At 41.4% G+C, this 15,453-nt stretch overlaps 1 protein-coding gene across 1 annotated transcript in view; it reads left to right on the top strand.

Annotated features, from left to right (window-relative positions):
• msh2 (mutS homolog 2 (E. coli)) overlaps positions 1-15,453 on the top strand; it is a 146,755-nt gene that overhangs the window by 115,136 nt on the left and 16,166 nt on the right. Inside the window, exons 9-11 of the mRNA XM_048601136.1 lie at positions 738-861; positions 2,647-2,797; positions 8,662-8,759. Of these exons, the coding sequence (XP_048457093.1) occupies positions 738-861; positions 2,647-2,797; positions 8,662-8,759 (373 nt within the window). The remainder of the gene's footprint in view (positions 1-737; positions 862-2,646; positions 2,798-8,661; positions 8,760-15,453) is intronic.

The following is a 15,453-nucleotide window of genomic DNA, read 5'->3' on the forward strand; positions in this document are numbered from 1 at the left end:
GGATAGGAAAAACAAATTAGTTAGAAAAGTACTTGCTCCAGATACACTGTTGGGCTCTGTTGTAGAATTGCATCCATGTGACTTCTTTGACACAGGATTGATGATTTCAAAATTTGCAGTGTTGGTGCTGTAGTATAAGGGAAATGTTCTTTCTCGGTCTTTTATGGACCAATACAGTTATGTTAGAGAGCTGAGAAGTTGCTTTTCAGATGAAAAAAGACTTTGTGATGGCTCAGAAAACAAATGTTGATGGAGAAAAGTACATGCCAAGAAGCCTAAAATTCGCTTTTTGTAAAATCATGCAATGAGATTCATGATTAGCACTGCCTTTACTGGTACGAAAGTGACTGTTTAATGATGGATTCAGCAAAATACAGAAAAACAAATCACTGTCAAATGATTTGTCAGGATATGTTTCTGATTCTGCTACCTAGCAGTGACTAAACTTCATAAAAACTTCATTGACTATAAGACACTGGATGCTTTCAGATTATAGAAGGCTTTATTTAAATATATACATCCCTTTTGTTGTTTTATAGATAATTACTTCTGTCCCCGTCAGTTCCATTTTTGTGCATTTACTTCATTTTTATGACTTCCTTCCCGTGTCCATTTACAATAGAAAGGGAAAGCCAAATTTGAGCTCACGTGGGTTGTGCAACCTCCCTTTGCAAAAAAATAAAGACTTGGAGTTGATGCAGTTATCTCAACCTTAAAGCAATGACTTGATTTGACAGGTGGAAAACCATGAGTTCCTAGTGAAGCCATCCTTTGACCCAAACCTAACTGAACTGAGAGAGAAGATGGATAATCTGGAGAAAAGTATGCAGTCAACACTCAACCAAGCTGCCAGGGAGCTAGGTATGAAATAGATTTGAGATAAACCTGTGCTATTAGGTGGTGATGGCCTAGTGGTGGTATTATTAGACTGTTAATCCAGGGACCCATGTAATGTTTTGGAGATCCACGTTTCAAATCCTACCACAGCAGATGGTAGATTCTGAATACAAATAAAAATCTGGAATTAAGCGTCTAAAATGATGACTCTGAAACCACTGTTGATTGTCAGAAAAACCCATCTGATTCACTAATGTCCTTTTAGGAAAAGAAGTCTGTCAGCCTTACCTGGACTGTTCTGCATGTGACTCCAGATCCATGGACTATAAGAAATAGAAATGGGAGTAGGCTGTTTGGCCCCTCGAGCTTTCTCCACATTCAACAAGATCATGGCTGACTTGACATTCCTCATTTCCACTTTCCTGCATATTCCTTGTAACCCTTGATTTCCCCACTGATCGAGAAATTCGGGCTTTAAATATACCTCCAGAGCTGTCTGTGGCAAGGAGTTCAACTGACACACAACCCTTTGCTAGAAGAAATTCCTCCTCATCTAAGTCTTAAATTGATGCTCCTTTTTATTCTGAGACTACACCCTCGTGGACTCTGCCATGAGGGGAAGCATCCTCTCAACATTTATTCTGTCAAACCCATATATGTTTCAATGAGATCGCATTCTTTTAAACTCCAGTGACTAGAGTCCCAGTCTGTTTTTACCTTTGTTCTTAAAACAATCCATCCATTCCAAGGATCATCCTAGTGAATCGTTTCTAAACTGCATCCAGTGAAATAATATCTTTCCTTAACTAAAGTGACTAAAACTGCTCTCAGTACTCCAGATGTGGTCTCCCCTTCACCTTGCACAGCTGCTGATAAGAGCTCCCTACTCTTATAGCCCCACACCTTTGGAATAAAGGCCGATATTCTGTTGGTGTTCCTGATTACCTGTTCCATCTGTGTACTATCTTGCTCTGTTTTCTCTACAAGTGCCCCAAGTCCCTTTGCAGTTTTTCTGCATTTAAATAATATTCTGTTCTTTTTGTTCTCCCTTCCAAAATGAACAATTTCACATTTTCACACATAATACTCCACTTGCCAATTTTTTACCCACTTACTTAACCTAACAATATCTGTCTCTGAACTGTTTGTATCTCTCTCGTAACTTGCCTTTCCACCTATTTTGTGCCTTTTGCGAATTTGACTACAGTACATTCGCTTCCTTCCTCCCAAGTCCGTAACATTTCCTGTCAACAGTTGTGGTCTGAGCGCTGATCCCTCTGGAAACCCTATCAGTTACAGGTTGCTAACCTGAAAAAAGCCCCTTATCCCCATTCACTTGGTTGCCTATTAGCCAATTCTTTGTCCGTGCCGGTGTACTACCTCCAAAATCATGACTTGACCTTTCGTGAGGTACCTCTTCAGACCCCTTCTGGAAGTCCAAACACAACACATCTTGTCCCCTCATTCTACTCTTGTTAAAATTTCCTTGAAAAACTCTAATAAATTAGACTTGATTCCCTTTCATGAAGCCATGCTGACTCTACTTGATTAGATTAGATGGTAATGTGGTTAATTCTTAACTCCCCACCAGGAAATTAAGGGTGGGCAATAAATGCTGGCCTTACAAGCAACATCCACTTCCCACGTATATTTTTTAAAAAACTGATAATGCCAGTGAGAGTTAATAAGTGTGCATTGTTGAAGAAAATGTCTGTGGGAGCAAATAGGAGTAGGAAGATAAAAGGAAAGAATACTTTGTAATTAAATATGTGGGTTTTTTTTCAAATTGCCTTATTGATTTATCTGCAGGTCTTGAAGCTGGCAAGACTGTGAAACTGGAGTCAAACACTCAGTTGGGTTATTATTTCCGTGTCACTTGCAAGGAGGAAAAGGCTCTTCGTAACAATAAGAAGTTTAACACCATAGATATTCAGAAGAATGGAGTTCGATTCACTAACAGGTTAAAATGTTTTACTTTTAAATCCCTTTCTGTTGCCATAGTCAGTAGCTTGGATGGGTCACAGAATTGTTAGTACAGAAAGACGTCATTAGACCATCATGTCTGTACTGGCTCCCTGAGTACTTTAACCTGGTCCCAATTCCCTTCCTTTTCCCTTTAAACCCGCACTTTTCTTCTATTTAAATAATAGCCCAATGCCCCCTCGAATGCTTCAATTGAATCTGGCTCCGTCACACTTGCAGGCAATACGTTTGTGACCCAAACAACTTGCTGCTGTGTTAAAAAAGGCTTTTCCTCATCACACATTTGCAGAACTCTAGAACTGTGTCTCCTCTGGTTTTTGATCTCTTTGAGCAGGACCAGTTTCTCAGTTTCTCTGTTTCTACTCTGACCAGACCCCTGAGAACAAAATGTGCCGGAGATCACAGTGGGTCAGGCGAGAGGGTAAGTTAACATTTCGAGTCTAGGTGACTCTTCTTCAGAGCTGACCTGTCCAGACTCCTCATTGATTTTGAAGACTTGTATCACATCTCTTAGACTTCTCCTTTCAACTTCTCCAGGAGCCATTACCCTAAACCTCTTCTGCACACTGTCCAATACATTCATGTCTTTTCTATAGTGCGACACCAAAACTGCAGTATTTCAGCTGAGTTTTAGTTAGTGCACTAAATAAGTTCTTCATAACCTCCCTGTTCTTGTTCTTTATGCCCAATTTTATGAAGCAAAGAATAATTTTCTTTATTAACACTCAAATCCCTGTGCTGCTACACACCCTTTAGAACAGTACCCATTATTTTATACAGTCTCCTGTTCTTTGTACCAATGTGCATCACCTAGCACTCTTTCTCTCCCCACCCACCTCAAATGAACTTGATTTGCCACCTATGAGCCCATTCCACCAACATGTCAACGTCCTTTGAAGTTCTGTACTGTCTTATTCTCAATTTATAATTTTCCCAAGTTTTGTGCCATCAGCAAAATTTGAAATTGTCTCCTGCATCCCAAGATCCTAATCATTTGTACATAATCAGGAAAAGACTCCCAAAACTGACTCTGCTAAACTCCACTGCAAACCTTCTAACCAAAAATTATAACCATTAACCAATATGCTGTTTCCTATTCCTAGACCAGTTTTGTATCCACATTGCTACTATTCCTTTCAGTCCATCTCCTATACTTCTCTGTCAAATCTGTTGAGATCACTGTATCACATACCTTTTTTTAAAATTAAGTTCATGTATGCCACGTCAATAACCTTCACCTCATTAGCTCTCTTACTAATTTATAAAAATCCACGTCAGTTAGACACGGTTTTACAAATCAGTGCTGACTCTTCCAAATCAATCTGCATTTTTCCATGTGACTATTAATTCTATTCCAAACAGTTGTTTCCAGAAGTCTCCCCACTAGTAAAATTAAACTGACTGGTTTATGATTGTGGGGCTGATCTTTTCAACCTATTCTCATCAAAGATGTATGTTTGTGATCTTCCAATCATATGGCATCACCCCTGAATCTAGAGAAGATTAAAAGATGCCAATGCCCCTGCAATTTCCACTCTGATTTCCTTCAATATCCTTGGATGCGTCTCATCTGCCCAGTTTCCTTATCAGCTTTAAGAACCGACAGCTTATCCAATACCACCACCTTATCAGTCTTAACCCCTTCTTGTGACTGAATTTGCTCTTCTGTCACCATTGCCTGATATGTAAGGACAGATGCAAAGTTTTAATTTAATGCCTCAACCAAGTCTCTTGTTTTCAAGTGTACATCCTGTTTTTGGTCCCTGATTAGTCCTACGCCTTTTGCACTTCTTCACTATTGATGTATTTAAAGAAGACTTCAAAGTTTTCTTTTATATTAGCAGTCAGTATTTCTTCACAATCCCTCTTTGCTTCTTGATTCTGCCTTTTCACACCTTATGAACCTTCTGTATTTGGCTTGGTCCTCAACTGCATTTACCATCTGACATGTGTTGTAAGCACACTTTTTCTTCTTTAACTCAATTTCTATATTCTTTACCATCTAGGAAACTCTGGAACCCTATTGAGGGAATTTACCTGCATCCAAATTGCCACCTCTTTGAAGGTAGCCTGTTGTTCAGCTACGGTTTGTCACGCCAGCATTTTGGTTCCAGTCTTGCTTTATTGTAACCATCTCTCCACTGGTGTAACATTCTACCCTAGATTGATCAATGTTATTTTCTACCATCATCTCGAACTTCATGATTCAATGATCACAGGCCCCTAAATGTTCAGCCCACTTTCACTTGATCTACTTCGCCCATCTTCCTCCCAAGGACCAGGTCTTTTCTTGTTGTATTGGACATGTACTGCTATGGAAAACTATCCTGAGCACAATCTAAGAACATTTGTCCTTTGCTGCTTCTTACACCTACACACCTCCAGTTGATTATACAGGTAAGTAAAGTCCCTAATCATAACCATTCTATAATGTTTGCACATCTCTCTCATTTCCTTGCAGATGTGTTCCTCTATATCCTTCCCACTAGCTGATGGTCTATATATTACATCGAGCAATGAAATATAATAATTATCTCTCAAGCCACTTGTACTTGATGTGAATCCAGATCTTCTCTTTCCTTTTTGTTTTAGGAATATTGACATTGAATTGAAATGTGCATAATACAGCATCAAACATGGTGCATTTTTCTTTCTTTTCATTTGGGGAATGTAGGCTTTGCATGGACCAGTATTTACTTCCCATCCTTGTTCCTCGTGAGAAGTTAGTGGTGAGCTGTTAACTTGAACCACTGCACAGCAGTTGGGTTAGGTATCCCCCTACAATATAGTTAGGGATGGAGTTCCAGGAGTTAGACCCAGCAAATGAATGGCAATATATTTCCAGGTAAGTATGGTGATTGGCTTGGAGGGCAGCTTGGAAGTGCAGATATTCCCATGTGTCTGTAGCTGTTGCCCTTCTAGATGGTAGTGGTTGTGGGTGTTGATGTAAAGGTCCCTGGTAAATTGAGTTGTTGCAGTGCAGCTTGTAGATGGTGCACTCTGCTGCTTCTATGTGTTGAGGTGGAGCAAGTCGCTAGTTATGGATATAGTGCTAATCAAGTGGCTGTGTCATCCTGGATGTTGTCAAACCTCTTGTGTTGTTGGAGCTGCACTCATCCAGGCAAGTGGGGAGTATCTCATCACACTCTTGACCTGCGCCTTGTAGATTATTGAGACAAGCTTTGGAGAGACAGGAGGTGAGTTACTCGCCGCAGTATTCCTGGCCTCTGACCTGCTCTTGTGTCCATAGTATTTAAATGACTAATCCACTTTGATTTTTAGTCAATTGTTAATCCTAGGATTAATTCTAGGCTTCTGCAATAAAGATGTCATTCATTGAATATTAAGGGGCAATGATTAGATTCTCTCGTAATGGTCATTGCCTGGCACTTGTGTGGTGTGAATGCTACTGGCCACTTATTAGCCCAAAACTGGATGTTGTCAAGGTCTTGCTGCATTATGACTTGGACTGCATCAGTAACTGAGGAGGCATGACTGATGCTGAGCAATCTGCAATCATCAGTGAACATTCCCACTTCTGATCTTATGGTGAGTTTATTGATGAAGTTCTTAAAGATGGTTGGGCTTAGGATCCTACCCTGAGGAACACATGCAGCAAATATCCTGGAGCTGACTGATTCAGGATCATATGGCACAGAAACAGACCCTTCAGTCTAACTCATCCGCACTGATCAGACATGCCAATCTGACCTAGTCCTATTTGGCCCCCTGAACCCTTATTCGTATAATCATCCAGATACCTTTTGAATATTGTAATGGTACCTGCATCGACCATTTCCTCTGGCAGTTACCCCTCAGGCCGTCTTTAAATCTTTCCCCTCTCACTTTAAGCCTCTGCCCTCTGGTTTTGGACTCCCCCTACCTAGGAAAGAGACCTTGGCTATTCACTCTATCCATGCCCTTCATGATTTTATAAATCTCTATAAGGTGACTCCTCAGCCTCTGACACTCCAGGTGAAAAAAAGCCCCAGCCTTTTCAGCCTCTCACTGTAACACAAACCCTCCAGTCCCGGCAACGTCCTTGTAAATCTTTCTGCACCTCCAACAACTGCAGTCATTTTCCTTTATGCTAAGTTCAGAATGTATAAGTTCATTAGATATTCTTAAATATTAATTTCTTCTTGATACTTTTTTAATTTTTATGGAAGCTATCAGGAGAGTTGTACATGGAAGTTGAAATTCTTTTGAATTTTTTTTTAAAACATCTTGGAATTTGTTTGTGCTTCAACTGCAGTTGCAGTATTGCAAGGACTTTGCGCTGAGATCAAACCTTGGAATGTCAGCCTGTTGTGTGGATAAAATGAAATTTTAAGAGTTGCTCAATACTTTTTCATTGAGGAGCTGTGCTGGCCAAACCAGCCTTGCTTTGTCATCTGTACTGAATTTGCAGATCCTAGCCAGAGTTGCAGTTTGCATTCTGGTTGTCCTCACTACTGCAGAGGAGGTGTGGAATGTGGGGAAACAGTATGCAGATTAGTCAAGCCAGGGCTCCTTTCCTGATTGCCGTTTAACTGTAGTAGGGATATATTTTTAACTGTGATTCTTTGTATTCTTTATGGCTATCCTCCATTCCTCCATTTCTCTATATACTTTAATGTGGTTGTCCATCATCATGACATCATGGTCTAATTCTCTAACCAGCACATGCTCCTCCAAATTTTCTTTAGAAGCCAAGTAGATACAAGACACAGCATAATCCTTGGCAAAGTTCGGTAAGCAAGGTATGAATGTCCATGTTAATGCCACCCAGCGTTACCTCTTTCCGATAGCGGTATAAACTATGTCTATGATTTCCAGCAGGTAATTGTATAATGCCCCATTATAAGGGGCGTAGAAAAGGTGGATAAGAAGGGGCTTTATCAGTAACTAGTGGACATCGCTTTCTACCTTGTTTCAATCTAAGAGGAAAATTGGAAAATTCTTTTAGTGGGAGGGTGGTCCGAGTCTGGAACACATTGCCTCGAAAGGGTTGTTCAGTTAGAAACTCTCAACATCTAAACACTGCTTAAATGTTCATTTGTGTTGGCATAGCGTCAAGGGCTGTGGGCCAAGAGCTGGAAAATGGGATTAGTGTAATCAGATCTTTGACATTTGAGATGATGAGCAGAATGGCCTCCTTCTGTGTTGCAAATATGGAGTCTATAATTTGAGAGCTGATCAAAAATTATAGTCATTCTGTGGGCTATAGATCTGATCTTGCAGATAGGGGTCAGAGCTGAGAATTGGAGCATGACTTCACAAATCACTTCTCTAATTTTAATGAATGTTTCAGCTGCAGAATATTAAAATTTAATTAGGAAGCTTGAGAAACCAAATACAGTATTATGAGGTGTTAAGTGAACATTCCGTTCATGCAGAGCCAGAGCATAACCTTATGACATAAGAATGCACAGCATCACAGAATTGTTAGTGCAAAAGGAAACCATTCAGCTTATCGCTCCTGCACCAGCTCATCAAACAAACTCAAGATCAACAGGGTAAATGAAGGCTGTTCCTTGTCTGTAGGAAATATCCTTTCTCACAATTCATCTAAATCTCAATCAAGCTTGTACAGAAGATTGCTTAACCATACTGGACACATATATGGATGAGCTGTATCCTGAACATACCATGCTTAATATCACTGGAGCATGTCCTGGTTCATTGTTAGTGTTATAAATATCATTTATAACATTATCACTGTACAGTGCATGACAAATGGCGACAAGCTTTGAGCTCTGCTTGCCAAGTGTAAAGATGAAATATCCTTAAAATGTGCTGCTCTGGTGCTGAATTTGTGGAATGTGAGCTCAAATGTTTTTTTCCTTACTTTTCTTGTAGTAAGTTGACCTCCTACAATGAGGATTACATGAAGAGTAGGGAGGAGTATGAAGAAGCTCAGAATGTGATTGTTAAAGAAATCATCAATATCTCAGCAGGTAAGACGTTCTGAAACAAGTTGCTCTGTGTGTTTTTAACTGAAAACAGAGAGAGATCCTACTGATCTGTTCATTTGAATGTTAATGATACCGTTCCACATTTTGAAAGAAGAGAGTGTAGTTCTTCCTTCTAGTGTATCGTTCATTATTTCACCCTTGAAGACCATCATTCTAAACACAGCAGCAAGTTTTAAAAAGAGCAGAGAGTGGTGAGAGGCTTCATTCTAAACGCAATTTTGAGAGAGGAGGAGCAACAGCAAGCTTCCTTCCAGAGTTGTTGAGCTGAGTTTCACAAAATGTTTGTGATATCACGGAAGTTATGAGTTGATTCGTTGTTGCACAACTGCTGTTAGGTACTGTTACAATCTGTTTTGAAAAACATCAATTTCTAGTGCAGAAGAGAGAACTGATTTGTCAAAAATATAAACGCAGAAGACCCTTCTGGAGAAGGGTCATCAGACCTAAATCATTAACTCTACTTACTCTCCACAGATGCAGCCAGATATTGTTTTTGTTTTAAATAATTTTCTACTTACTCTAAATTTTAGTTAGGTAATTGAACTTGAGGTATGGCAGGGGAGTTCAGTCCCATGTGTTGCATGGCCTGCAATGTGCAGTAAGTCTTGGATCCTCCTGGCAGTCTGGATGATCATATCTGTAGGAAGTGCCACCGTTTAACCAGCTTGAATGTTACCCAATGGCACACAGCAGCACACTCATGAGGGTTAGTGTTATGTAGATGGCATGTTTTTAGACATGGCTCCCCGTCAGCTTAACAAAGTGCAGTCAGAGGAAGAATTGGTGACCACCAGTCAGAAGAAGGGAGGCTAGCAGGTAGTCTGAGAAAAGTTTTTGGAAATGGTGAGAGTAACAGTTTCTCTGGGGAGTGCAGCCAGAGTCCAGTTGCACAAAGAGCAGAAAGAAAGGAAGAGCAACATTGGTCGGAGACTCGGTTATGAGATATACAGACAGGCCGTTCTGCATCCACTGAAGTGACTCCAGTGTGGTTCTGTCACTTCCTTAGGGCCAAGGTCAAGGATATCTCTTGCTACACGACATCCTAAAGGGGGAAGGTGAACAGTCAAGGATTGTGGTTCACATCAGGACCAATGACATAGGTAGAAGGAGGGATAAGGCTCTGCAGTGAGAATAAAGGGGAGGCGATGGCCTAATGGTATTATCACTGGACTGTTAATCCAGTACTCCAGGTAATGTTCTGAGGACCTGGGTTTGAATCCCACTATGCCAGATGATGGAATTTGAATTCAATTTTGAAAATCTAGAATTAAAAATCTAATTATGACCATGAAACAATTATTGATGTTTAGAAAAACCCATCTGGCTCACTAATGTCCTTTAGGGAAGGAAACTGCCATCTTTACCTAGTCTGGCCTGTATGTGACGCCAGACCTGTAGCAATGTGGTTGACTCTTATGGGCATAGGGATGGGTAATAAATGCTGGCTTAACCAGCAATGCCCTCATTCTGTGAATTTTCTTAAAATTGAGGAGCAAGAGTGAGATTGAAAATAATGACCTCAAAGATTGTAATTTCTGGATTGCTCCTGGTGTCACCTGCTGTTAAGCATCGGAGTATGCTGTTAGAGCAGCTGAATGTGTGGCTAAAGAATTGTTGCAGGAGGGAATGCTTTGGATTTCTGGATCACTGAGTGTGTTTCTGAGGAAAGTGAGACCTGTACTAGTCGTATGGGTTATGCCTGAACCGTAGCAGGACTTAACTTTCTTGCAAGGGGCTTGCTAATGACGTTACAGAGTCGTACAGGATGGAAACAAACTTTTGGTCCAACATGTCCATGTTGTCCGGATTTCCCACACTAAAACAGTCTGATTTGCTTGTGTTTGACCCATATCCCTATAAACCTTTCCTATTCAATTACCTGTCCAAACGTCTTTTAAATGTTGTAAAAGTATCTACATCTACCACTTCTTCTGGCAGCTTGTTCCACATATAAGCCATCCTCTGCATGAAAAAGTTACCCCTCAGGTCCCTTTTCAATCTTTCTCCTCTCACGTTAAACCTATGCCCTCCTAGTTTTGAACTCCCCAAGCTTGCTATTGTTATCTCTGCCCTTTATGATTTTATAGACATAAGGTTACCCCAAACCTCCGACGCTCTGCAGTGGGGGGCGAGAAGGTACTAGCCTATCCAGCCTCTCCTTGTAAGTCAAACCCTTCAATCCCAGTAACATTCTTGTAAATCCTTTGTGCACCTTCTCCATTTTGATAATGTCATTTCATTTTAAGACTCTAGCAGCTAAGTTATTTAAACAAGTTTGACGAGGGGATGAGATACCAAGTGCAGATGCAATGGTGGGTGATGCACAGAAAAATATAGAAGACTAGCCACATTAGTCTGACAAGCAGAATGTATATAACCAAGTTAAGGCACAAGGGACCAAGGCAAGATTGGATTTTTTTTTAATGCAGGAGTTTTGCGAATAAAGCAGTCGAGCTGAGGCTGCTGATTAACAAAAGAAGGTATGACATCATTGCTATCGTGGAGGGACAGGAATGGCAGCTCAATATTCCAGGGTGAAGAATCTTCAGGTGAGACAGCAAGGGGTGTAAAAGAGGATGTGACATTGCAGAAATTGACTCCTTTGTGAATATCACAATGAGTTTTGATTAGAAAGTTCCTCAATCAAGGATGTGGGTAGACTGATCAAGCTAGTAAGGGTTCATATGATCCAGAGTAGTTCGGCACATTGGATCCAAAATGGCTGTAGCTGGAAATGGAGGGTAATAGTTGGAAGTTGTTTTTATGACTGTGAGCTTGTGTCCAGAGACAGGATTCAGTGCTTTGTCCCTTGCTATTTATGTGTATTGATGATCTAGACACAAATATGGGAAATTTGATTAATAAGTTTACAGGTAGCTTAGAAACTGGTGGTGTGGCAGCTAGCAAGGAGAAAAGCTTTGACTACAGTTTGATATAGACCGGCTGATCAGATGGTTAGAACAGTAGGAAAAGGCATTTAAACCTGAAAGGTGAGGTGGTGCAGTTTGGGAGAACTAATGAAGAATTACCGACATTTACTATAAACCCATAGACTCCCATAGCTACCTTGACTACACCACCTCCCACTCTGTATCCTGTAAAAACTCCATCCCGTTTCCCCAAATCCTCTGTCTCCATTGCATCTGATCTGACGAGGAGACATTCCACTCCCGAGCATCCCGGATGTCCGCCTTTTTCAAAGAATGTTCATTTCCCCCGCCTGTCATCCAGACAGCCCTGTACAGCACCTCCTCCAATCCCCGCTCCACAGCTCTTCACCACCACCCCGCCTCCAAACATAATAATGATAGGATCCCTCTTGTGAGAGGATTAGATAGGGTGGACAGTGGGAGCCTTTTTCCTCGGATGGTGACGAGGGGACATAGCTTTAAATTGAGGGGTGATAGATATAGGACAGATGTCAGAGGTAGGTTCTTTACTCAGAGAGTAGTAAGGGCGTGGAATGCCCTGCCTGCAGAAGTAGTAGACTCGCCAACTTTAAGGGCATTTAAATGGTCATTGGATAAACATATGGATGATAATAGAATAGTTTAGGTTAGATGGGCTTCAGATTGGTTTCACAGGTCGGCGCAACATCAAGGGCCGAAGGGCCTGTACTGCGCTGTTATGTTCTATGTTCTATGTCCTCACTTACCACACCACCAGCCTCCACATCCAAGATATCATCCTCAAACGCTTCCACCAGCCCCAATTAGACCCCACCACCCGGAACATCTTCCACTTCCCCACCCCTCTCTGCCTTCCGCAAGGACCATTCTCTTCGCCATTCCTTGGGTCGTGCCACAGTCCCCACCACCCTCTCCAATTCGTTCGGTACCTTCCCCTGTAACTGTAAAAGATGCAACACCTGCCCATGCATCACCTCTCTCGCCTCCATTAAAGGCGTTAAACAACCCTTCCAAGTGAGACAGAACTTTACCTGCATCTCCTCCAACCTAGTCTATTGCATCTGGTGCTTCCGAGTTGGGCTTCTCAACATTGGTAAGACCAAACGTAGACTAGGTGAGCACCTCCGCCTGGCCATAACGACCAACCTAACCTCCCGGTCACCACTCATTTTGACTCGCCATCCCAATCCCCCTCCGACATGTCTGTCATCGGCCTCCTCCAGTGTCGCAGTGACTTGGAAAACAAATTTGAAGAACAACACCTTATCTTCTGCCTGGGCACCCTACAGCCCAGAGGACTCAACATTGAGTTCTCCAATTTCAAATAACCTTGCCACCTATTCCCTGCCTCCCTTCCGGTCCCCCTCATCTCCCTTCCATTTTGCCTTCTGACCCTCCCTCCCATCGACCAACACCTACCACCAGTGTCCACCCATCGCCATCATTCTGTCTCCACCCTTTTCCTCAGTACCCCCACATCCAGTCCTGACGATAGGTAATACCGGAAACATTTGACTGCCCCTTTTCTCCAGATGCTGCCTGCCTTGCTGTGGTTCTTCCAGCCTCCTGTTTGTCTACGATGAAGAATACACGATGAATTCTAGGACCCTAGAAAGTATAGAGTAACAGATTTACCTCTGTGCATGTCCACAGATCGTTAAAGCAGCAGGAACAATGGATGAGGTGGTTATGAAGGCATATGAGATATTTGCCTTTATTTGTCGAGGAATTGAATAAAAGGGCAGGAAAGTTATGATTGGACTGTGCAAGACATTAGTTACCAGTTGAGCTGGAGTGCTGTGTGCAATCTCGGTTATCTCACTATTGGATGAATGTGATTGCATAAGAGAGGGTGCAAAAGAGATTCCGGGTGTAGTGTTACAGCAATGAAGAAAGATTAGGAAGGCTGTGGCGTTGTCCCTGGAACAGAGATGGCTAAGGAGAGACCTGAGTGCAAAATTGAGGGCCATAGGTAGGGTAGATAAGAATCTTCTCTCCTTAGTAACCAGGGACCATAGATTTAAAGTAATGTGCAGGATGTCTAGTGGGGATTTAAGGAAGAATTTTTCGCCTTGAGGCTGGTGGATACATGGAACTCACTGCCTTGAAAGGGTGGTAGGGGCTGGAACCATTACGATATTTAACCGGTATTTAGGTGAACACTTGAAGCAGTGCATCCTGCAATGCTGTGGGCCAAGTGCTGGAAAATATAACCAGTAATTGGTGCTTGATGATCGGCATGGATACAAAGGGCCAGGAGAGCCTTGTCGCAACTTTGTGACAATTCTGAGCAAGTAGATGTAGGATGTGTCAATTTCTAAAAGGAATTCAACAAATGAAGATTATTCAAGATCAGGAGCTTACGGTGTCGAGGTAGTATATTAACACAGATTGGCCATTCTTCAATCGACCGAAAGGGAGTAGGGATAAATTGGGCATTTTTGAGTGCAGCGGTAACTAATGTGCTGCGAAGATCAGTGCTAGGCCTCGGCTATCTACAGTCTATATTAATGACTTGGATGTTAATACGCAGAATAATGTTATCAAAATTTTGTAATGATAGAAATCTATGTGGAATAGTATACTGCAAGGAATACACAGTGCTGTAGAATGCTATAATCAGGTCAGTATGTTGTACCCTAGTATAAAACCCTTCTGAGGAAGTGTCACTCGACCCAAAATGTTAACTGATTCTTCTCCACAGATGTTGCCAGACCTGCTGAGCTTTTCCAGCAATTTCTATTTTTATCTTTGATTTATAGCATCCACTGTCCTTTCTGTTTTTATTTTAAACTATTTCCGTATTGACGTTCTGCAAAATTCATGCTAAGAGTTGACATGCTGGTACAACACAGAACTAAAAAGACAAATGATACATTGATCCTTATTTCAAGAGGATTTAGGATGCAGTAATAAGGAACGTTTGCTACAGTTGTGCAGAGCTTTGGTAAGAACAGACTAAAAGTGCTGCATATAGTTTTGCTTTCCCTCTCTAAGGAAGGATTTTAGAAATTGCTGGAAAACTTCAGCAGTTCTGGCAGCATCTATGGAGAGAAGTCAGAAGATCCTTCTTCAGAACTGCACACTAGAATTGAAACATTAATTATTTTCTCTCCACAGAAGTTGCCAGACCTGCTGAGTTTCTCCAGCAATTTCTGTTTTTGTTTGTTTCAGATCTCCAGCTGCACACGTTAATTTTATTTTAAAGATATGTTTGTCTTTGGAGGTGGTGCAGCAAAGATTCACTAGATTGATTTGCATGATGATAGGTTGAGTAGTTTGGGCATGTATTCACTGCAGTTTAGAAGAATAGGAAGATGTTTCATGGCATGTAGATTCTAACAGACCTGTCTGTGTGGCTGTTGAGAAGTCAGTTCCCCAGGCTGTAGAGTCTGGAATTAAGGTGCATTGTCTGAAAGAAAAGTTCAGTCATTTATGATCATTGAGGGTTATTGAATCTTTTGATTTCTTTGCCACAGCAAGTTGTTGGATGTTCAGTTGTTGAGTATCTTCAAGGCTGTGATTGATAAAACTTTGGGAATTTGTGGATCGTACACATTTAACTGGATTTGATTTCAGAAATGGAACACCAACAGTACCACTCTGTTCCTTACAATTATTTGTTATTTTTGGAAGCTACAGAAGTTACCATGCAGTAGTGGGGCTCGGAGCTGGTATGGAGAGCCTCCTCAGAATGTGGTTTTTCATTTATAACTGCAGCATTAGCCTGTAGAATTTGATCCATTTTAATTAGATAATGTGCTTTG

This window comes from Rhincodon typus, chromosome 9, assembly GCF_021869965.1.
Source record: "Rhincodon typus isolate 14 chromosome 9, sRhiTyp1.1, whole genome shotgun sequence".
NCBI lineage: Eukaryota > Metazoa > Chordata > Chondrichthyes > Orectolobiformes > Rhincodontidae > Rhincodon > Rhincodon typus.